At 46.6% G+C, this 23,115-nt stretch overlaps 1 protein-coding gene and 1 long non-coding RNA gene across 5 annotated transcripts in view; one reads left to right on the forward strand and one right to left on the reverse strand.

Moving 5' to 3' along the window:
- Positions 1–4,166: 4,166 nt before the first annotated feature.
- On the reverse strand, positions 4,167–15,046 carry LOC146345291 (uncharacterized). The gene is made up of 3 exons (XR_014792485.1): positions 14,600–15,046; positions 4,472–4,563; positions 4,167–4,353 (listed from the first exon to the last, which is right to left on the reverse strand). It is a non-coding gene; the product is annotated as an uncharacterized LOC146345291 (long non-coding RNA).
- A 1,399-nt stretch (positions 15,047–16,445) lies between these two features.
- Positions 16,446–23,115, forward strand: part of TBRG4 (transforming growth factor beta regulator 4) — a 30,642-nt gene continuing 23,972 nt past the window's right edge. The window contains exons 1-3 of one of the 4 annotated variants that reach the window (XM_084859568.1): positions 16,446–16,548; positions 16,801–16,871; positions 20,771–21,268. In XM_084859568.1, coding sequence (XP_084715694.1) covers positions 20,852–21,268 — 417 coding nt within the window. In that variant the 5' untranslated portion in view covers positions 16,446–16,548; positions 16,801–16,871; positions 20,771–20,851. The remainder of the gene's footprint in view (positions 16,549–16,800; positions 16,872–20,770; positions 21,269–23,115) is intronic. The other 3 variants (XM_084859569.1, XM_084859567.1, XM_084859566.1) reach the window with 3 other exon arrangements.

The following is a 23,115-nucleotide window of genomic DNA, read 5'->3' on the forward strand; positions in this document are numbered from 1 at the left end:
GTAAGCAGAAAGTAGATCTCCGTATGTTTTGGACTTCAACTCCCAGCATTCCTGACCATTAGCCATGCTGGTAGGGGCTTCTGGGAGTTGAAATCCAAAAAATCTGAAGCTCTACCTTCTGCCCACCTCTGCTTTGAAAGATGGGAAGACAGCATGGAAATCAGTAGAATACAACAATTCAGCAGCAGCATCAAGTGGATTTTCTGTAATAAGAGGTTGTAATCCTAAACATACCAACATGGGAATAAGGCCCATTGAACAGTGGAACTTAACTTTCAAAGTAAAGCTGCATAAACATTGCAAACTGGTTCTGTGCAGCTTTGCTTGGACAATAAACACATGGAAATCTCTGGAACTTGATCCCAAGTAAACATGCTCAAGTCTAGGCTGCATTTTTTCTAAGCCAGAGAAGGAAGCCAGGATGTTCCAAAATCCATCCATAGAAATTGAAATGAAAATATTTAGTTCTGGTACCTAGAAAGTCATCCTGGGTTTTTGCTTTTTCTGTTGGCAGCTGGGTTTTTTTGGAGTGTCTCCAACGCAAGTGTGGGAGGACCATGTTCCTGTTGGTGGTAGAGGGGCATCAAAGAAAATAACAAAGTTCATCACAGAGTTTTCTCAAAGGCCCGTTTGGATATTCTGAGCGGATTGTTCCTCTTGGACTTGTTGTCACAAATTTTCCAAGCTTTTAATATTTAAGAATATGGAGGTTAAAAAAACAAGAGAGAGTCTCACGGCACATTTAAGATACCAAATGTATTGTGGAATACGCATTGGTGGGCCAAAGCCCACTTCATCAGATGTGTGGCATGGTCACCCAAGTAGGTGGGTATCTGTGCCAAGGACACAGAGACTAGGAAGTTTGTGGTTGTTTGTAGTGGAAGCTGGTGGCTTTGGGGGTAGGGTTCAGCACCTTGGATAGCTCCCTTAGAGTTCTGACTGGCTCTGACTGAAACCCAGAGTGGATTCACTGCCCCATGAAATTGGAACCACCAGCCTCCACTGATTCTTTGTTTATTTACAAAGTAAGGATACACGGGTTGTTTTGTCATATATCAAGCAGTATCCAGTGCAACACTACCACAAACATAAATTACGTTGCTCTAGCATAAATGGCCTCTATTGCAGTGTGGGCAGCAGGTAGATGTCCAGATGTTTTGGACTTCAACTCCCAGAAGCTCCTGCCAGCACGGCCAATACCAGGAATACTGGGAGTTGAAGTCCAAAACATCTGGATATATACTTTCTGCCCACCCCTGCTCTAGCGCAATGCCAGTAGTGCTTGCTGGTGCAATGGGTTTCCCCAAAAAACCTGTTGCACCAGCAAGAACTACTGGTGTTGCGCTAGAGGTTGTTTACACTTGTGCAACATAATCACGGGACCTTAGTTCATACAGTAGTGAGTTGGGTGAGGGAGAAAATGGCTGACCCCAAACTAGACCCTTGTGCCAAGTGCCTGCTCTCCCTCCTTATGGTTCTTTATCTCTAGAACGGACTTGGACTGGACAGCCCCTCTAGTCAAGGGAGCCTTAAATAGAGAACAGTCCTCCGACAGACCTTCAAATAGAGGACTGTCTTTGATAAAATAGGACACCCGGCCACCCCAGCGCTGGGATCTGCAACGTGGTGTTCGTTGGCACCAATGTGACCACGGATGCTTCTCTTGGCGTTCACCAGGCTCCCTGATTTTTTATTTTATTTCATTAGATTTTTTAAAATTAAAATGTGTGTGCAGTTTTTTTTTAAACTGGGAGGCTTAGCATGCCGCCTTCCAGTGCCATCTTTATTCGGGTTCAAAAGAGTGGCTTTGTGTTTTGGAGGTTGGACCCCACCTCTGCCTTAGACTTCAGTTCTTGGGCAAGTTACTTTTCTTTTAGGCTCACCAGTTTGCCTTCTGGGAACTGAGTGTTTTGTGACTGGCCATGCCCACCATGGCAGCCACTTTATGAATGGACAAGGTACTCTTGTGTCAGCCATTTTGTGAGAGAGCCCATGACACTCTCTCAACGTCCCAGATGTGCCCACTGACCCAAAAGGATTGGGGACCACTGGCTATTGCTGCTGCTTTTTCCTGGTCTTTTCTCTGCCTTCTCAGGACCTGTCTTTTCTGTCACTCTCTTTCCCTCATCCATTTCCTCAGGACCTTTCTTCTCCATCTTGGTCTCCCTTTTGTCAGGGCTCAGCTTCAGCACTGCAGTGGGTATATAGGTTATAGCCAGGATTTGATTAGAAGTAGCCTGGAAGGGCTTGGGCCTATTCAGCCTCTGGCATGTCAGAATCCGCGTGAGCTTATATCTGTCAGTGTTCCCAGAGCAGAGCCAGGGGGAGTCACCCAACTCCCTGTCCTCCTGCTGGTCTGGCCTTGGCAGGCAGGCAGGCTGGAAGCTGTCTGTGACAGCCTGATGGAGGTGGGGTGGGGTTTGCAGAAGGGTCGCCCAGGTTGAAGTGTCATTGCTGGAGGGCTGAGCAGTGCCACCCTGTTCAGACAGGGGCCTTGCTGAAAGGCTAAAGGCCCTTGTCTGTCAAGGGATCCGGAGGGGTGTCTTACAGTCACGCCTTCCCTTTTAAGCTGATGCAAAGGCAAAGAGCCTTTGCTAGGAACATCTCGTCTTCATTGCCCGAAGCCTCTGTTTGGGTCCATCATCATCTGGGTTTTTGGAGGCACTCTGCACATGGACTCTCCCTTAACTGGAACTCTGGATTGCCAAAGACTTGCCATGGAAAGTATCCAGAAATACTTTCCATGTAGTATTCCAAGTATCCATGGAAAGTATTAGTATTCCAAGTATTCATGGAAAGGAATCCAGAGTCTCTTCCGTTGTGTTCAGAACCATGGAGATGGCAACAGGGGAACCACATTGATTAGGATCTCAGTCACAGTAGTGTTTAGCTTTGGACTGTTCTGGAATTACATAGTGCCTATAGCTACTGACCATCAGCTATATGATTTCGGAAGGATATAACCATTAAGCTTTTCCTGTGAGATTCCCTGCATAAAGAAATCTCACTGACTTGGGTGTCCAGTGTCAGATTGCCTGAGTGTATGCGCTGGGGGGATCGGGAAAGCTGACACCTTTTTCTCCTCAGAAACTCCCTTCCTCCTGTAGCCCTTCAGGGTCAAAAGGGGATCGAACTCTAGATATTTCCCCTTGAGGGCTACACCAGTTTTGTCCAGGGTGTATTATGCCATTTGGGTCTCTGAATCATTCTGTGCACCTGGACTAGATTTGGATCTGGTATCTGTTAACACCTGCCAAGATTTCAGTGGCATGGAAATGGCACATTCCTCCATATTACTGAATGAATGTTTGCAGATAACATGGTGTAGGTAGCATTTAAGTGCAAAATTGATTGGTTTTATATCTCTACAAGAGGGCAAATTACAGCGTTCATTATCCAAAAATACTTTGGGGCATAGGGGGTTTAATGGAGGGCTACCTGTGCATGGGCCCCGGATCTTCTGAGCTGGGCCCCGGAACTTTAGAGTTGGCCCAATTGCCATCATCTGCCTTAATACAATCCTGCTTCTTCCCTCTGAACTCAGTAGCCTTGCAGTTGCTAAGACACCTCCCTTAGCAGACTAATAGGGAGTGTAGCATGAAGGCACCAGACTTTTAAACTGGAGGGGAGACTGCCACCTTTCCTTCCACAGTCCGCTCATTATTTTCATTAAGTCCAGAGTCCAAAATTGCCTGACAGCACCACTGTCACCCGGCGTTCTCGGAGTGTGCCTGACTCTGCAGAGACCTGCCCAGGCAATTGCCCCTGGGCAATTGCTCTTGTGCCCTGGACCACGGTAGGCAGCAAGGCCCTGAAAAGGGGAAGACCAGGCACATTGGTTGATCACATATCAAATGGAGTGCCAGAGGACTTCTTCATCTGTTCTTCCTGCGAGCTGGCCCAGGCCCCTTACCTTGGGGGGAAACAGAAGTGGGTTTGCTTGCAAAAAAGGTCTGAATGAGCAGAAATGTCTGAATTTGGAGCAAGGTAATGAATGACTATATGACTTGCCCTGGCTGTGTTCAATGGGCCTTACTCCCATGTAGGTATGTTTAGGATCACCACCTCTTATTACAGAGAATCCACATGATATTGCTGCCTAATGTTGCATTCTACTGATTCCCATGCTGTCTTCCCATCCTTTAAGGGAAAGCAAACAAGTGCATAAAGCACTAGGAACCCTGAAATATATTACTGAAGAGTTTCACAAAAATATTGCTAGGGATGAATATATCAAACAAACATTTCTTTGCCATTTTCTTCCTTCAGCAAAACACTTTACGTTCTCTCACTGCTCTTCTTATCGTTCTTGTTCCAATCTGTCTCAGTTGGTTCAAGTGAACTCAGGGTTAACTATGACAAATAAGAATTTTTGTTATCTACATGCTGAAAAAATACAGAAATTTGTATGAATTTTTAAATGAAAAATTTATATAAGAAATTATTTGCTTGAATTGAGCAAAAATCTCACCCTAGAGAATATAAGGCACTTGTTTGATGCCTGGAGAGAACCTTCCATAGGGAGATAAATCTCATCTGATATGAATCCTCTTGAACTTTCAACTGTAACAGAACATTACAATTAATGAAAAATGAGTTTTATAAAAAGCATATAAAAACCTGCTCAGAGAAGAATAATGTGCAGTTGACTGCAGTCCTTCGCCATAACAGCTCCTTACGGGGGAAACGTCCAGTCATCGCTTCATGCACTGTGCTCTCCAAGGTCCTGCCCTGCCTCCCGCTATCTCTGATGTGGATGCTGCCTTGCTCAGAGTGACCCAGAGTAGAGTGGGGTGCCCTGTTCTGGGACTGGAGGGAGGTATTGGGCCTGGCAAGGCAGCGGTTGCAGCAAGAGGCAATCTGAAATGGACAAGTTCTCAGAGGCTGATGTTCAAGAGCAGGCAGGGGAGAAGCTTTGACAATCTAGGAGTATCAAGTACTCTGCTACAAGGGCAAAATCAATTGTAGGCTGCATCAACAGAAGTATATTTTCAAAATCACGCAGAGGCATTGGTCCACTCTACTCTGCGGTAGTCAGACGTCACCTTGGTTTGGACATCACATTTGAAGCAGGATTCAGATAAATTGAAATGCGCTCAGACAAGGGCAACAGATCATCAGGGGACTAGAAACCAAGTCTTACAAGGAAAGATGGAAAGAACGGGTAATATTTATCCTTAAGAAGAGAAGACTGAAGGTGGATATGATAGCACTTTCCAAGTACCTAAAGGGTTGTCCTACAGAAGAGGGCCACGACCTGTGCCCTTTTCATCCAAGACACGAAGCAACAGGCTTAAGGTACAGGAAAACAGATTTCAGTTGAACCTCAGGGGAAACTCCCTAATGGTCACAGCAGTCAAACAATGGAATCAACTGCCTCGGGAGGTGGAGGACTCTGTCACTGAAAGTATTCACAGAGACTGGACAGTCATCTGTCATGGATGCTTGAAACTGGATTCCTAAACTGAGTAGGGGGTTGGACTCAATGGCCCTTTCCAAGTCTAGGATTCTACGATTCCCCTGATTCTATGATCAAGGCATCAAAGGTGCCCCACAGAATTTTGCTAGGAAGAGAATGGCTGTGGATGGGTCAAGCCCTCTCTGAAAGTTACCAGGTGATTATATGTGGGGGTTTTACAGGGACTGTAGACCTGCCCCAGTTCCCAAGGTCCAGTGGAGGGTGGCACCACTGGCATGCAGACTCCCATCTTGACCTGAAAGGAGAAGAAACAGAATAAGCTTCTCCAAGACAAAGAGTTGTTTGTCTTCTTTTGTTGCATAATTTTATTGATGTTACTGTTTTAATAATTTCATGTATACTGCTTTGTGAGGTCAGTCTATAAAGTAATGTATAAATTGCTTTATAGACCCTAACCCTGACTTGGATTCCTGCATTGAGCAGGGGGTTGGATTCAATGGCCTTGTAGGCCCCTTCCAATCCTACTATTCTATGATTCTAAATACCTTTAATAAATCAATATCCACTTGCTCATTGCGTGAATGATGTCACAGCTAGTTTGGCCCTTAGACTGAGAGATTCTGGAAGGCCATGGTAGCTGCAGTAAGTATGATGACTGGTTTTTCTCCCCAATGTTCCCTACCTGCAACCCTATTGGGTGGTTTTTGGAACCTGATGAGAGTGTGGGGGTTAGCAATTTGGAGCAGAGAAATGGGCAGGGAAAGGATTAAGTTCTCCTTTCCCTGCTCTGTAACTTGTCTAGTCTAAATTCCCTTCTCCTAAAGTGGCGTTCATTAAAAAAAAAACAACAACTGCAGTGGAGCTCACGTATATCTCAATAAACCATACAACAACCCTGTAAAATAGGTCAGCATTATCATCATGCAAGGCTAGCGGAATTACTGTGATCTCCATACGTCATGCCAGATTTCAGGTGTGAGACTGGTAGGAAAATACTGGATTGTTTAGCTGTCTCTGTGTAAGAGCAGACCTACAGCCATTCCAGTAGCAGCAGAGCAATGACACCTAACTCTCTACTTCTCCTTTACATCTAATGCAAGTGTGGTGTAGTGGTTAGAGTGTTGGGCTAGGATTGGGGAGACTCGGGTTCTAGTCCCCACCCTGCCATGAAATTCACTGGGTGACTTCTGGCCAGCCACCAACCCTCAGGCTAACCCTACCTCACAGGGGTGTTGTGAGGATAAAAATGGAGAAGAGGATCATGTACACCATCTTGGGCTCTTTGAAGACAAAGTGGGACACAAATGTAAAAAATAAATAAATAAATAATGCCAATGAGGTGATGGATGTACTAAACAGGTGTCTGGGGCCAGTAAAGGACTGGATAAGAGCTGTTAAACTCAATCCAGATAAGACAGAAGAACTGCTGATGTGTAGTTCATCTGACTAATGCAAATGTTGCAGCGTGGTTTTTTAACCATGCAGTTGGCAGTGGTGACGGAGGGATTTGTGCAGTTGGAAAGATGATAAATGCGCAGTTGGAAAAATGGGGGAGGGGGAAATAGATGCATTTTATGTGTATGCATTTAAAAAATGGCAGGGACGGAACACCAAACTCTCTTCCTCTAATATGACCCTGCTGTTGAACAGCTCAATTCAATATTCTGCAAATCACACATAAAGCAAATGTGAACGTGATGCCACACTGGGGACTCGTAGTGCTACCCAGCCGTTGCTTTTCCCATGCAAAGAGAATCTCTACACCAGCTTAAAATCCAGCATTTAAAGCAGGGCTTTCTGCTCCCATTTTAAATGCAGGATCAGGATGGACCCTTTTCATGTGCTTCTTTCCCCTCCTTTCCCCCCTTATCTGGGTCTTCCATGCGTTTCATTATGTCAACAAAAGGGTGGGAAAAGCAGTACTGGGGTACAATCTTAAAAATGATAGAATGATCTCAGTACGAATCCAAGGCAAACCATTCAACATCACAGTAATTCAAGTCTATGCCCCAACCACTGAGGCCGAAGAAGCTGAGGTTGATCGGTTCTATGAAGACCTACAACACCTTCTAGAACTAACACCAAAAAAAAGATGTCCACTTCATCATAGGGGATTGGAATGCTAAAGTAGGAAGTCAAGAAATCACCGGGATAACAGGCAGGCATGGCCTTGGTGTACAAAATGAAGCAGGACAAAAGCTAATAGAGTTTTGCCAAGAGAACATGCTGATCATAGCAAACACTCTTTTCCAACAGCACAAGAGGCGACTCTACACATGGACCTCACCAGATGGTCAGTATCGAAATCAGATTGATTATGTCCTTTGCAGCCAAAGATGGAGAAGCTCCATACAGTCAGTAAAAACAAGACCTGGAGCTGACTGTGGCTCAGATCATGAGCTGCTTCTTGCAAAATTTCGGCTTAAATTGAAGAACGTCGGGAAAACCACTAAACCGTTCAGGTATGACCTAAATCATATCCCTGATGAATATACAGTGGAGGTGAGGAATAGATTTCAGGGATTAGACCTGATAGACAGAGTGCCTGAGGAACTATGGACGGAGGTCCGTAACATTGTTCAGGAGGCAGCAACGAAATCCGTCCCAAAGAAAAAGAAATGCAAGAAAGCCAAGTGGCTGTCTGATGAGGCTTTACAAGTAGCTGAGGAAAGAAGGGAAGCGAAAAGCAAGGGAGAAAGGGGAAGATCTATCCAACTGAATGCAGAGTTCCAGAGAATAGCAAGGAGAGACAAGAAGGCCTTCTTAAATGAACAATGCAAAGAAATTGAGGAAAACAACAGAATGGGAAAGACTAGAGATCTCTTCAAGAAAATTGGAGATCTCAAGGGAACGTTTTGTGCAAAGATGGGCATGATAAAGGACAAAGAAGGCAGGGACCTAACAGAAGCAGATGAGATTAAGAAGAGGTGGCAAGAATACACAGAAGAACTATACAGGAAAGATCTGAATGTCCCTGATAGCCATGATAGTGCGGTCACTGAACTTGAGCCGGACATCCTAGAGAGTGAAGTCAAGTGGGCCTTAGGAAGCATTAGTAACAACAAAGCTAGCGGAGATGACAGTATTCCAGCTGAGCTATTTAAAATCCTAAAAGATGATGCTGTTAAAGTGCTGCATTCAATATGCCAACAAATCTGGAACACTCAACAGTGGCCACAAGACTGGAAAAGGTCAGTTTACATTCCAATTCCAAAGAAGGGCAACGCCAAAGAGTGTTCAAACTACCGCACAATTGCACTCATTTCACATGCCAGCAAGGTGATGCTCAAAATCCTACAAGCTAGGCTTCAGCAGTATGCGAACCGAGAACTACCAGAAGTACAAGCTGGGTTTCGAAGAGGCAGAGGAACTAGAGATCAAATCGCCAACATTCGCTGGATCATGGAGAAAGCAAGAGAATTCCAGAAAAACGTCTATTTCTGCTTCATTGACTACGCTAAAGCCTTTGATTGTGTGGATCACAACAAACTGTGGCAAATTCTTAAAGTGATGGGAGTACCAGACCACCTTACCTGTCTCCTGAGAAACCTGTACGAGGATCAAGAAGCAACAGTAAGAACCAGAGATGGAACAACCGATTGGTTCAAAATTGGGAAAGGAGTATGACAAGGCTGCATATTGTCACCCTGCTTATTTAACTTATATGCAGAGTACATCATGAGAAATGCCGGGTTGGATGAATCAGAGGTCGGAATTAAGATTGCCGGGAGAATTATCAACAACCTCCGATATGCAGACGATACCACCCTAATGGCAGAAAGCGAAGAGGATCTGAAGAGCCTCTTGTTGAGGGTGAAAGAGGAGAGTGCAAAAGCTGGTTTGAAACTCAACATTCAAAAAACGAAGATCATGGCATCTGGCCCCATCACTTCCTGGCATATAGAAGGGGAAGAAATGGAAGCAGTGACAGATTTTACTTTCTTGGGCTCCAAGATCACCGCAGACGGTGACTGTAGCCATGAAATTAAAAGACGCTTGCTCCTTGGGAGGAAAGCTATGGCCAACCTAGACAGCATAGTAAGAAGCAGAGACATCACCTTGCCGACAAAGGTCCGTCTAATCAAAGCTATGGTTTTCCCAGTAGTAATGTATGGCTGTGAGAGCTGGACTATAAGGAAGGCTGAGCGCCGAAGAATTGATGCTTTCGAACTGTGGTGCTGGAGAAGACTCTTACGAGTGCCCTGGACTGCAAGGAGGTCAAATCAGTCCATCCTAAAGGAAATCAACCCTGAGTGCTCATTGGAAGGACAGATAATGAAGCTGAAGCTCCAATATTTTGGCCACCTAATGCGAAGAGAAAACTCCCTGGAAAAGACCTTGATGCTGGGAAAGACTGAAGGCAAAAGGAGAAGGGGACGGCAGAGGATGAGATGGCTAGATAGCATCACGGATGCAATGAATACGAACTTGAGCACGCTCCGGGAGAGAGCGCAGGACAGGAAGGCCTGGCGTGCTATGGTCCATGGGGTCACGAAGAGTCGGACACGACTGAACGACTGAACAACAACAACAGATGGCACTGTGGTCTAGCTCCTCTTATTGCTGTTGTTCAGTCGTTAAGTCGTGTCCAACTCTTTGTGACCCCATGGACCACAGCACACCAGGCCTTCCTGTCCTGCGCTCTCTCCCGGAGCGTGCTCAAGTTCGTATTCGTTGCATCGGTGATGCTATCTAGCCATCTCATCCTCTGCCGTCCCCTTCTCCTTTTGGCTTCAGTCTTTCCCAGCACCAGGGTCTTTTCCAGGGAGTTTTCTCTTCGCATTAGGTGGCCAAAATATTTGAGTTTAACTTCAGTATCTGTCCTTCCAATGAGCACTCAGGGTTGATTTCCTTTAGGATTGACTGATTGGACCTCCTTGCAGTCCAGGGGACTCGTAAGAGCCTTCTCCAGCACCACACTTCGAAAGCATCAATTCTTCGGCGCTCAGCCTTCCTTATAGTCCAGCTCTCACAGCCATACATTGCTACTGGGAAAACTGTAGCTTTGATTAGACGGACCTTTGTCGGCAAGGTGATGTCTCTGCTTCTTACTATGCTGTCTAGGTTTGCCATAGCTTTCCTCCCAAGGAGCAAGCATCTTTTAATTTCATGGCTACAGTCACCGTCTGCAGTGATCTTGGAGCCCAAGAAAATAAAATCTGTCACTGCTTCCATTTCTTCCCCTTCTATATGCCAGGAAGTGATGGGGACAGATGCCATGATCTTCGTTTTTTTAATGTTGAGTTTCAAACCAGCTTTTGCACTCTCCTCTTTCACCCTCAACAAGAGGCTCTTTAGATGCTCTTCGCTTTCTGCCATTAGGGTGGTATCGTCTGCATATCTGAGGTTGTTGATAATTCTCCTGGCAATCTTAATTCCGACCTGTAATTCATCCAACGCGGCGTTTCTCATGATGTACTCTGCATTTAAGTTAAATAAGCAGGGCAACAATATACAGCCTTGTCACACTCCTTTCCCAATTTTGAACCAATCGGTTGTTCCGTGTCCGGTTCTTACTGTTGCTTCTTGACCCTTGTACAAGTTTCTCAGGAGACAGGTAAGGTGGTCTGGTACTCCCATCACTTTAAGAATTTGCCACAGTTTGTTGTGATCCACACAATCAAAGGCTTTAGTGTAGTCAATGAAGCAGAAATAGACGTTTTTCTGGAATTCTCTTGCTTTCTCCATGATCCAGCGAATGTTGGCGATTTGAATTCTAGTTCCTCTGCCTCTTCGAAACCCAACTTGTACTTCCGGTAGTTCTCGGTTCACATACTGCTGAAGCCGAGCTTGTAGGATTTTGAGCATAACCTTACTGGCATGTGAAATGAGCGCAATTGTACGGTAGTTTGAATGCTCTTTGGCATTGCCCGTCTTTGGAATTGGAATGTAAACTGACCTTTTCCAGTCTTGCAGCCACTGTTGAGTGTTCCAAATTTGTTGGCATATTGAGTGCAGCACTTTAACGGCATCATCTTTTAGGATTTTAAATAGCTCAGCTGGAATACTGTCATCTCCACTAGCTTTGTTGTTAGTCATGCTTCCTAAGGCCCACTTGACTTCACTCTCTAGGATGTCCAGCTCAAATTTAGTGACTGCACTATGACGGCTATCAGGGACATTAAGATCTTTCCTGTATATCTTCTGTGTATTCTTTCCACCTCTTCTTAATCTCATCTGCTTCTATTAGGCCCCTGCCTTCTTTGTCCTTTATCATGCCCGTCTTTGCACAAAATGTTCCCTTTCTCCAGTTTTCTTGATCTCCAATCTCCTTGAAAAGATCTCTGGTCTTTCCCATTCTGTTTTCCTTGATTTCTTTGCATTGTTCATTAAGAAGGCCTTCTTGTCTCTCCTTGCTATTCTCTGGAAATCTGCATTCAGTTGGATATATCTTCCCCTTTCTCCCTTGATTTTCGCTTCCCTTCTTTCTCAGCTACTTGTAAAGCCTCATCAGACAGCCACTTTGCTTTCTTGCATTTCTTTTTCTTTGGGATGGATTGAGTTGCTGCCTCCTGAACGTTACAGACCTCCGTTCATAGTTCCTCAGGCACTCTGTCTATCATGTCTAATCCCTTAAATCTATTCCTCACCTCCACTGTATATTCATAAGGGATATGATTTGGGTCACAGCTGAATGGATTAGTGGTTTTCCCTACATTCTTCAATTTAAGCCGAATTTTTGCAATAAGAAGCTCATGATCTGAGCCAGAGTCAGCTCCAGGTCTTGTTTTTACTGACTGTATAGAGCTTCTCCATCTTTGGCTGCAAAGTACATAATCAATCTGATTTTGATATTGACCATCTGGTGATGTCAATGTGTAGAGCACCGTCTGGTCCAGTTTTATTGGATGAGTTTCAGTTACTGAGGCCTGAGGATGCGGACAAGGTGCTTGGCCAAGTCCGATCGACCACTTGTGTGCTTGACTCTTGCCCTTCATGGCTTATTAAATCAAACAAGGAGGGGTTGTCCGGCTGGGTCCAGGAGGTTGTAAATTCCTCCTTGAGAGAGGGAGTGGTGCCTGCCACTTTAAAAGAGGCAGTAATTATACCACTCCTGAAAAAGCCTAACCTGGACCCAGAGGATGTTAACAATTATAGGCCAGTGGCCAACATCCCCTTCCTGGGCAAGGTGCTTGAGCGACTGGTTGTAGGACAGCTCCAGTCACTGTTGAATGAAACGGATTATCTAGATCCATTTCAATCGGGCTTCAGGCCTGGTTTTGGAATGGAAACTGCCTTGGTCGCCCTGTGGGATGACCTCTGCCGGGAGAGGGACAGGGGGAGTGCAACCCTGTTGATTCTCCTGGACCTCTCAGCGGCTTTCGATACCATCGACCATGGTATCCTTCTGGATAGGTTGTCTGGGTTGGGAGTAGGAGGCACTGCACTACAGTGGTTCCGCTCCTACTTGGATGGCCGATTCCAGAAGGTGGTGCTGGGGGATTACTGCTCTGTGCCATGGCAATTGTGCCATGGTGTTCCACAGGGCTCTATTTTATCCCCCATGCTGTTTAACACCTACATGAAACCGCTGGGGGAGGTTATCCGGAGGTGTGGGCTGAGGTGCCATCAATATGCAGATGACACCCAGCTCTACCTCTCTTTTACATCAAAACCAGTTGAGGCAGTGACTGTTCTGAATCAGTGCCTGGGCACGGTAATGGACTGGATGAGGGCCAATAAACTGAAACTCAATCCAGACAAGACGGAGGTACTGTTAGTGGGTGGTTCGTCTGCCCGGCTAGGTGATATTCAACCTGTTCTGGAGGGGATTGCACTCCCCCTAAAGGATCAGGTTCGTAGTTTGGGGGTGCTCTTGGATCCAGAACTGTCACTTGAGGCACAGGTGAACTCAGTGGCACGGAGCACTTTTTATCAGATTAGGCTGGTATACCAACTACGCCCTTATCTGGACAGAGATAGCCTAGCTACAGTTGTCCATGCTCTGATAACTTCTCGTCTGGATTACTGCAATGCGTTATACGTGGGGCTGCCTTTGAAAATGGTCCGGAAACTTCAGCTGGTCCAAAATAGGGCAGCAAGATTGTTAACAGGGACTGGCCTGCGAGCTCATATTACGCCAGTACTTTTCCAGCTGCACTGGCTGCCAGTCCACTCCCGGGCCCGATTCAAAGTGCTGGTGTTAACATTCAAAGCCCTTAACGGCTTGGGGCCAGGTTACCTGAAGGATCGCCTCCTCCCATATGTGCCTGCCCAGACCTTAAGATCATCATCAGCGGCCCTTCTCCGTGAGCCCCTGCCAAAGGAAGTGAGGCGGGTGGCTACTAGGAGGAGGGCTTTTTCTGTTGTGGCACCCCGGCTCTGGAATGAGCTCCCTAGTGAGGTTCGCCTGGCGCCTACATTGTATTCCTTTCGGCGCCAGGTGAAGACCTTTTTATTTTCCCAGGCATTTTAGCATTTTAGCTTTCTAAATTTTTCTCTTTGCTGTTTTAAATCTGTATTTTAAACTCCTGCACTGCTGCTAGGTTTTATTGTGGTTGTATTGTTATATTGTGGTTTTAATGTTCCGTATATTTTAAATTGTTTTATTGTGTGTTGCTTGGATTTAATTTTTGTGAACCGCCCAGACAGCTTCGGCTATTGGGCGGTATAGAAATGAAATAAATAAATAAATAAATAAATAGAGTTGTCTCTTGTGCTGTTGGAAAAGAGTGTTTGCTATGATCAGCGTATTCTCTTGGCAAAACTGTATTAGCCTTTGTCCTGCTTCATTTTGTACACCAAGGCCATGCTTGCCTGTTATCCCGGTGATTTCTTGACTTCCTACTTTGGCATTCCAATCCCCTATGATGAAAAGGACATCTTTTTTTGGTGTTAGTTCTAGAAGGTGTTGTAGGTCTTCATAGAACCGATCAACCTCAGCTTCTTCAGCATCAGTGGTTGGGGCATAGACTTGAATTACTGTGATGTTGAATGGTTTGCCTTGGATTCATACTAAGATCATTCTATCATTTTTGAGATTGTACCCCAGTACTGCTTTTCCCACCCTTTTGTTGACTATGAGTGCTACTCCATTTCTTCTAAGGGATTCTTGCCCACAGTAGTAGACATAATGATCACCTGAATTAAATTCGCCCATGCTTGTCCATTTTAGCTCGCTGATTCCCAAGATGTCAATGTTCAATCTTGCCATCTCATGTCTGACCACCTCCAGCTTACCTTGATTCATTGACCTTACATTCCAGGTTCCTAAACAATATTGTTTTTTACAGCATCGGACTTTCTTTTCACCACCAGACACATCCACAGCTGAGTGTCCTTTCGGGTTTGGCCCAGCCGCTTCACTCTTTCTGGCGCTACTTGGAAATACCCTCTGCTCTTCCCCAGTAGTATATTGGACACCTTCCAACCTGAGGGGCTTATCTTCCGGCGTCATCTCTTTTAGCCTTGTGATACGTCCCATGGGGTTTTCTTGGCAAGAATACTGGAGTGGGTTGCCATTTCCCTCCACAGTGGACCATTTTGTCAGAACTCTCCTCCTGACCTGTCCGTCTTGGGTGGCCCTGCACGGCATAGCTTATGGCTTCACTGAGTTACGCAAGCCCCTTCGCCACAACAAGGCAGTGATCCATGAAGGAGTCTCTTATTGCTAGTTGGTGGATACGTGGCTCCACAACACTACAAGCGAGAAGGATCTTGGAATTGTTGTCCATCACAAGCTGAATATGAGCCAACAATGTGATGTGGCTGCAAAAAAGGCAAATGCTCTTTTGGGCTGCATTAATAGAAGCATAACTTCCAAATCCCGGGAAGTACTAGTTCCCCTCTACTCAGCACGGGTTAGGCCTCATCTGGAGTACTGTGTCCAGTTCTGGGCATCACACTTGAAGAAGGATGCAGACAAACTGCAGAGGGTTCAGAGGAGGGCAAGAAAGATGATCAGGAGACTGGAAACAAAGTCCTATGAGGTGAGATTGAAAAAACTGGGCATGTTTAGCCTCGAGAAGATAAGAGAAGACTGAGGGGAGATGGGATAGCGCTCAAGTATTTGAAAGGTTGTCACAGAGAGGAAGGCCAGGATCTCTTCTCGATCATCCCAGAGTGCAGGATGCGGAATCATGGGCCCAAGTTACAGGAAGCCAGATTCCAGCTGAACATCGGGAAAAACGTCCTGACTCTTAGAGCAACACGACAATGGAACCAATTACTTAGGAAGGTAGTGGGCTCTCCCACACTGGAGGCATTCAAGATGAGGCTGGACAGCCACGTGTCAGGGATGCTCTGACTTGGATTCCTGCACTGAGGAGGTGGTTGGACTTGATGGCCTTGTAGGCGCCTTCCAACCCTACTATTCTATGAGTCTATAGTTTTCGTCTTTTCACCAAGTGAACTCAAGAGCAGTAATCTGATAGCCCATTACCCCTGGATCTTTTTTAGAATGGAATAGCGCAGGAGAGTCCTGGAGGCTGATGACGTCATCTAAAGGACCCGCAAACTTCCATGAGTAACCAATCACAGTAGCAGGATAAAAGCTCCCTGTGAAGAGGTATTAGGGTGCAATCCAATGCATGTTTAGACAGACAAAAGTCCTACAACTTTCAGAGCTGTAGGGCTTTTTTCTGTGTAAACATGCATTGGATTGCACCCTTATTGTATTATTAAAGAACCGCTTCTGGTGGCCATAAGAAAAATGCCAAAATCCGTCCTAGGGCAATCCCTTTATCAGCCTAACTCAAGGCAAAATCCCACACGTGTTTACACAGAAAAAAAGTCCCGCAACACCCAGCATTCCCCGGCCAATAGGGCTGGCTCGAGGACGAAGAGAAAAACACGGCTGATGTTCAGCCACGGAATCCGCGTTTGGTTCCGGGTCCTCCTTGGAGAAACGCCCCTTGGGGCGGACGTGCCAACCCCAGTCCCACAGCTGAGCCCATGGCAACCTGTGGAGAACCCCAAGACCGCAATGTCGCTGTGCCTTCGCGCCGGCATCTCCCCGACCGGCCCGTTCTCAAGGTCTACGGGGCGAGGCGGGGGCCCGGAGCGAGTCGCGCGGGGGAAGTGACGCGATCGGGCCGCGACGTGCCGCCTCGCCCGGGCGCCTGGTGCGTGAGTGCGCGCCCGTTTGAGGTCAGGGCTGGAGGCCGAGGCCCGGCGGCGGCTCCAGGCGGGTGAGAGGCGGAGCGGCGGCGTCCTCCGGGCTGCCTGGGCTGGGGTGGAGGGGCGGATTCGGGGAGGGGGCTGCTGGGGTTGGGGTCTCCCCTTTTCCCATCTGACCCATGATGATGCAGCTGCCCAGCAGTTGAGGGCGGTGGTTGTGGCGCATTAGAAGCAAGGGGCTGTATCCGATCTTACTCTCACTCACCCTTCCCCACCTTGGTGCCCTCCTGACGTGTTGGACTACAACTCCCATAATCCCCCAGCCTGCTGTGCTGCTTCAGCTTAAGTCCCGTTCATTTCAACGGGCCCAGGAGTATCACTGAAGACAACCCAGGTGTGTCTGATTATTTAAAATGTAGTCGTTTTGACGTGGTTTCCCTCCGTGGCCATCACCTATACCACCCTTGTGCAAACCCAGGTGGTGGTGTGCAATAAAATATTGTTTATTTTGAAGAACAGTACACTCAGAAAACACTACAAAGCGTGTGTCGCATGACAACGCTGTAAGGTAGGCCGTTATCCTCATACTGCAGACTGGGGGAGGCTGAGAGTTGCAAACCTGAGGCTACCTAGTGAGTTTGTAGTGAAGGTGAGATACATGTCTGTTCAGAACTAAGTCCTATTTAATTCAATGGGGCTTATGCCCAGGTATAGGATTGCAGCCTTAGGGCTGGCTGGGGAGCGCTGGGACTTCTTTCTGTCTAAACATGCATAGGATTATGCCGTTAGGGCACAATCCTATGCATATTTAGACAGAAAAAGTTTTTAAAAGTACTGTTGCATTGTGGTGCCTGCAAAAACAAAAACACCTTTCCCCCATACGTATGTTCAAAGCAGAAAGTGAGGGTTGGAATTGTTCTGCCACAACAATCACAGCAAATATGGACAAACTCCTTCCATCGTAATTTTTTGACGTATGGGCAAAACATTGAAAGGGCCGAGTGAGATCTAGCTAGTTCCTTGTTGTACTTTCAGGGCCCAGGTTCCTTGGAGGGTTATCCCATTTTATACTCAATGTATTTTTGTTTTATTTAATAGAGTTATACCCAGTCTTTTTGGGCACTTGCCCTCACAAGGCAGCACACAACATGTTTAAAATACATGAAAACCATAATCTTATACAACTTAAAACAGCAGTGGGGATCCTTTTCCAGCCCAAGGAGGGCCAGATTGCTTCCTGGTGGCTGCATGCCAGCAATGGGCATGGCCACTCCACTATCTCACCCCATTCATACATACACACCCTTCTCAGACACCTCTTCCTCAGCTGATCAATGAATATCAGCTGAGGAAGGGGAGCGCATTTTCCCCATTCAGCAATAAGAAAGGGAGCTTCTCAGTGCTGGGCAGGCAAAAGGTCTTACTTGTGATCAGCTGCTGTTTGAAGATAAGAACTTTTGTCTGGGAGGGGAGGGCTGGGGAAGAATCTGGTGGGCTGGATGAGGAACGTTTGTAGGCCATATCTGGCCTGTGAGCTGGAGGTTCCCCACACCTGACTTTAAATATACAACTCAGTTAAAATAATATTAAAATATTAAAGCAGCAGATAAAAGCCCAGCACAATAAAATTATCAAAACTTATAAAGATATCTTTAAAACGCTCCTAAAGGGCAAAACAGTGCAGGTTGCAGGGTGGTGACTGGCCCAATATCACCCAATAAACTCTGTGCATGAGTGCTATTTGCTACATGCCACTGGCTCACACCCTTTTTTCCCCATCTAGGTTTTGACTCTGAAGTCAAAACTAGTTCTGAACAGAGGGGAAGCACGCTTAGATAAAAGAATATCTCCTTCCTTGAATCTAGCAGAGTCAGACATGCAGTTATGCCAGTTTCCACTACAATAGACTGGAGGCAAAACACCCAAGGATTGCCTATGTATTGTGCTTTGTAGCAGGGAGCATTGTCTAATCCTATGGCCACGCTTGCCATAATGGTTAGCCACCACTGGTCTAAATTAACTCTAAATAGAAAAAGAAATCTGTAAACCATTCTGAATCATTTAAGTGAAATAGTATCTAAACAAAGAGCTCCAAAGAGTTCCATGTGCAGCAGCAGGCCATGTGTGCTTAATTACATTTTTGTTTGTGGTAACTCAAAAAGGTTTTGTGTAAGGAATTCTGTCTCTCTTAAGACCCTGGCCTGGATGTCATCCTCCCCCCTCCCCAGCCAATGTTGCTGGACCCCACTACCAGAATGCTGGACTAGATGGACTCTTGGTCTGACACAGCATGGCACTTCTTATGTACCAAGTATCCGCAGCCTCTCTCCTGCTCCCCCATTAGGAAACATCTGCTGTTATGTAGTTAAATAATTACTTGATTTCGTAGGCTTACAGCACCAGTGGTGTTGAACATCTTTCAGCCTGAGGGCAAGATTCCATTTTGGAGAAGCTGGGGGGGGGGCACATTCCAGTGGTGGGTGGGGCCAAAGGCAAAAGGGGCAGAGCCAAAATACCAGCGTATTTTAGCTTAAAGCTCTTACTGGAATAACCAAACCTTAGGAGAGGCTTTTAGAATGGGGGAAACTGGACAAAAGCTGGTGGGGGGATGGCCCATCTTGGGAACCCCAGAGGGCCAGATTGGAGCACTAACCAGGCTGGATTTGTCTCCTGGGTCTGTTGTTTTGCACCTCTGGCTTACAGTACTTCTCTGAGCATCATATCCTTTCACAGGGGTCTCTTTGGTTAATTAAAAATCCATATTGCCATCTGTGGTGGCTGAGTTAATCACATTGATTTTTCCCTTAATGCTTTGAGCCCTGGGGTACAGTATTTTAGACACAATTATCTTTTCTGAGTAATTGCTGTGGTTGGTTACTACCATTCCAGAATCTTGGTTCAGTGGGACTTACTCCCAGGTAAATTTGTATAGGATTACAGCCCTATTTAGTCTGTTTTATTTAATTAAAGTCTTTTTCTCCACTCCTCAGCCAAAAAGTCTCTCGGAGCGGCTTACATACAATGTGTAAAACAAGGCAGTCTCTTCCCACTTACAGTCTTAAAAGACATGACACGCAAGGGAAAGGGGATGGGAAGGGAAGAGGAAAAATTGAGTTGTCTTTCAGCAGGGTTTGTGAAATGGCCCCACTTCCCCTCTCATCTTCCTCTGGGCAGCCTCCTGGAATGGCTACTGGTGGTGACAGTTGAGGAAGGAGGAATCTTTATGGGGGAGGTCTTTCAACAAGGAGGGGAGGAAAGGGAGTTATAGCTGCAGCTAGGCCCCCTTTTCTACACTTCTCAGTTGAGCAGTGGGGGACCTGATTGTTAGCAAGATCATGGCATGTGGGGAAGGCAAAGTTATATTGCCTTCTCATCCCCATGGCCAGGATCCCACTGCATTGCCCCCCCCCCCGCATTGCTATTAAGTTAATTAATAGCAGAAATGTGTGTGAGAGAGAAAGCATGAGAGAAGCTTGTATACAAGTATAGGGGATGGGGGGAGCAGAGAGAGACACCAGCCCCTGCCATGCCACTTATGCCACCCCCAGAAGATGCCCCCCAGGTATAGCAAGCTGTCACCCCAGACACATGGGAAACTAACAGGAAATTGGGGTTCTGATCTAGAAACATTTCTAGGTCTCCCCTCTTTTGAGTCTCATGCCTCAAAAGGTGAGATGAGGGAGCTGGATAGACTCTGGGGAGGGGGGGCATGTAATCCAATCCCTTTCCCTCAGATATGATATCTTGTACATGCCGTATTTTGAAGAGGTGCCTGTCCAATGTGTTCTTCAAAGGTTTTGTGGAAGGAGGTGCTGTCACTTCCCCATTTGGACAGCATATTTAATTCCTTTAGAACTCGTTCAGACTTCCTGGGTGTCTAACTAAAGTATACCTTCTTGTCTAAAAGGATTGTTTCATAACTTAAAAAAAATTAAAACCATGGACATATTCTCCACACACACACAACGTTATGATTTAGCACAATAGCGGCTGCAACTGTTTTGTAAGACTCCCTAATTGTTCTGCCTCTACAGCCTTCATCTTTTATTTTCCCGCTAGACTAAGCGTATTCCTTTAACCCTTCTGGTTAGGATTTGCCTTGTGGGATGTTTAGTGGTTTTGCAGGGCTTCTTTACATCTCTGCCCAGTATCTCAGTATTGTTGTAAGAGTGTGATGCCAGAATTACTCCCAAACCGGCCTTATTAGTGTTATGTGGAGCTGTATTTCTGCTTCCTTGGGCTCTGAAATGACCCTCCTCGTAAGCTGTGTCTGTTTCCCCCCCTCTTATGCAGACTCTTGGAAATGAGTTGACGCCAGTGTAAGTGCTCCTACCCTTCTCCATCCTCCTTGCTCCCCACAGATCTAGTTATAAAATGGCAGCCAAACTGGTCCTTCGTTGGTATCGGCTCTGTAGAGTCTCATCTCCTTTGTGTGTCCAAGCGACCGTGGCATTACCAGGAGGAAAGATGCTGAGCGCCAGAGTGACATCCCCAACCCCTTTGGCCTCCCTGACCACTTGTAGCCTCTTGAGGCAGGCAGATAAACTTTCCACCAAGGAGCAGGCTTACCAGATGCCTGCTGAGCATAGCAAGTTGGAGGACCTCATTGACACATCCCCCACCGTAGAGGACCTCTTGAATTTAGTGGAGCTGTACCCTGTGAATGGAAACCAGGCTGCCCTGATCATCACCCGGCTCTCTTGGATGGTAGTGGTGGAGAAAAAGCTGGACCCTGGCAGCATCTTGGAGGATACTCGCTTCCAACACCTGCTTCACAGCATACACAAGCAGGTAAGTTCCAGGTGGCACTCTTTGAGGGGGAAGCAGAGGGAATTCTTTCCCTGAGTTGCCCCAGGAAGCGAGCATCTTTGGACCAGGCATTGGAAGCATGCTGGACCAGGACAGTGGGTGGGGACAGAGATCTGAAGGTCTGGGAAAAGAAGCAGGAAAAATCTGGAGGGGGAACAGAAAATGTTGGAAAAAATGTTTTTCCTTCTACTATTTTAGCGCCGCCGCCCCCCCCTTTCTAGGTGGGGAGCATTTTTTCTGCCAAGAGCTGCATTTCCTTGGGGGTAAATCTGGCAGGGCCACAGGCCAGTGGTGAGCATGTATACAGTGCCAAACCTCCATCCCTTAGCAAATAGCCTTTACTATGGGAATCAGCCAGATCAACAGCGGCTCAGGTTACAGACCTTCTCAGCCTCCAGCAGTCTAGAGCTAAGATCTCTAGCTAGCTTTGCACAATGCTACATAGGCTACCCAAAGATCCCTTTGATGGGTGCACTATTGCTAGAAGAGCCGCAGTGAAACTGGCGGCAGCCCACAGCACGAAACCTGAGTGGCATTTCTAGTCCCACCCTCAGGGAGGGTCTTCCCCTTGGGACCTCTTTTGATGGGCAACCTTGTAGAACGCCTCACTTCCCAAAGTTGCTCCTCCCTCTTGCCCCGAGGTCTCATTCTGGCATCTGTCACTCCCAACTCCTCCCTCCCCGTAAGGTCTTGTCTTCCCACATATAAAGAAGTTTCTGTTTGGCTTTGAACCCACTGATTAATTGGCATCTGGGCGGATTCCAGTCTCCCCCTGTCTCCTGAAACTTTGGTAACTGCCCCACCACTTTGCCCTCTTCCTCATCAGACACTGAGTCAGTTCCCAGGCTCTCTCGAGCCTGCTTCTGCAGAGGTGCTGGGCCCAATTCTAACAGCAGGGGCACCCTTTTTCTCTCACTTTCTTTCTGCCACCCCTCTTCCCACCCGGTGGGCTCCTAGGAGAGAGAGATCGCTCTTTCCAGAGGTCTGAACTGATCGCTTGCAAAGGGCTTTGGAAATGAGGCCGAAGGCTGCAAGGTGGCCACCCCTGGCCTAGGCTCTGGGAGCCCTGAGTTCAAATTCCCGTTCAGCCATGGAGCTCATTGCCTTGGGCCTAACACAATCTCTCAGCTTAATCTACCTCACAGGGTTGTTATGAGGATAAAATGGGGCGGGGAGAACCATGTACAGTGCTTTGAGCTCCTTGGAGGAAAGGCAGGTTGTAAATTGTTGTTGTTTATTCGGTCAGTCGCCTCCGACTCTTTGCGACCTCATGGACCAGCCCACGCCAGAGCCCCCTGTCGGCCGTCGCCACCCCCAGCTCCCCCAAGGTCGAGTCCGTCACCTCCAGAATACATTCTCCTGATATTCTCCTGATATTCTGGAGGTTGTAAATATAAATAAGCAAATAAAAGCTCTGATGGACTCTTGGTAGAGAAACACTCAGAGGAAAAAAAGTTTTTCTCCCCTTTCTGGATTTGATTTATTGAATCAAATTTCCCACTTGCCTTGTTTCAGAGGCTTTTGTGGAAGGGCAATAAGTTAAACACATGTCGTAAACTTAAAACTGACTTCATACGGTTGTATCTAGCATTTGCTAATTTTCAAAGAAGCTGGCAGTTTCTTAAGTTTTTCCCTCACAACAACTCTGCAAGGAAACATTCTTCTGTTTTGGGCAGCAACTGAGGTGGGACTTGAATCCAGATCCTCCCTTGTTGAAAGCCCCATTTCCTGAATAATGCTAGCAAATAAATGCCGGCCTAGCGAGAGAGTGTGCGTGAGATGGGAGCCACTGACGCCTGCGGGCTCACTTTCCCTTTCTTCCTAGGCAG

This window comes from Heloderma suspectum, chromosome 5, assembly GCF_057233095.1.
Source record: "Heloderma suspectum isolate Gila_16-S chromosome 5, 16-S_ref, whole genome shotgun sequence".
In the NCBI taxonomy this organism is placed as follows: Eukaryota; Metazoa; Chordata; class Lepidosauria; order Squamata; family Helodermatidae; genus Heloderma; species Heloderma suspectum.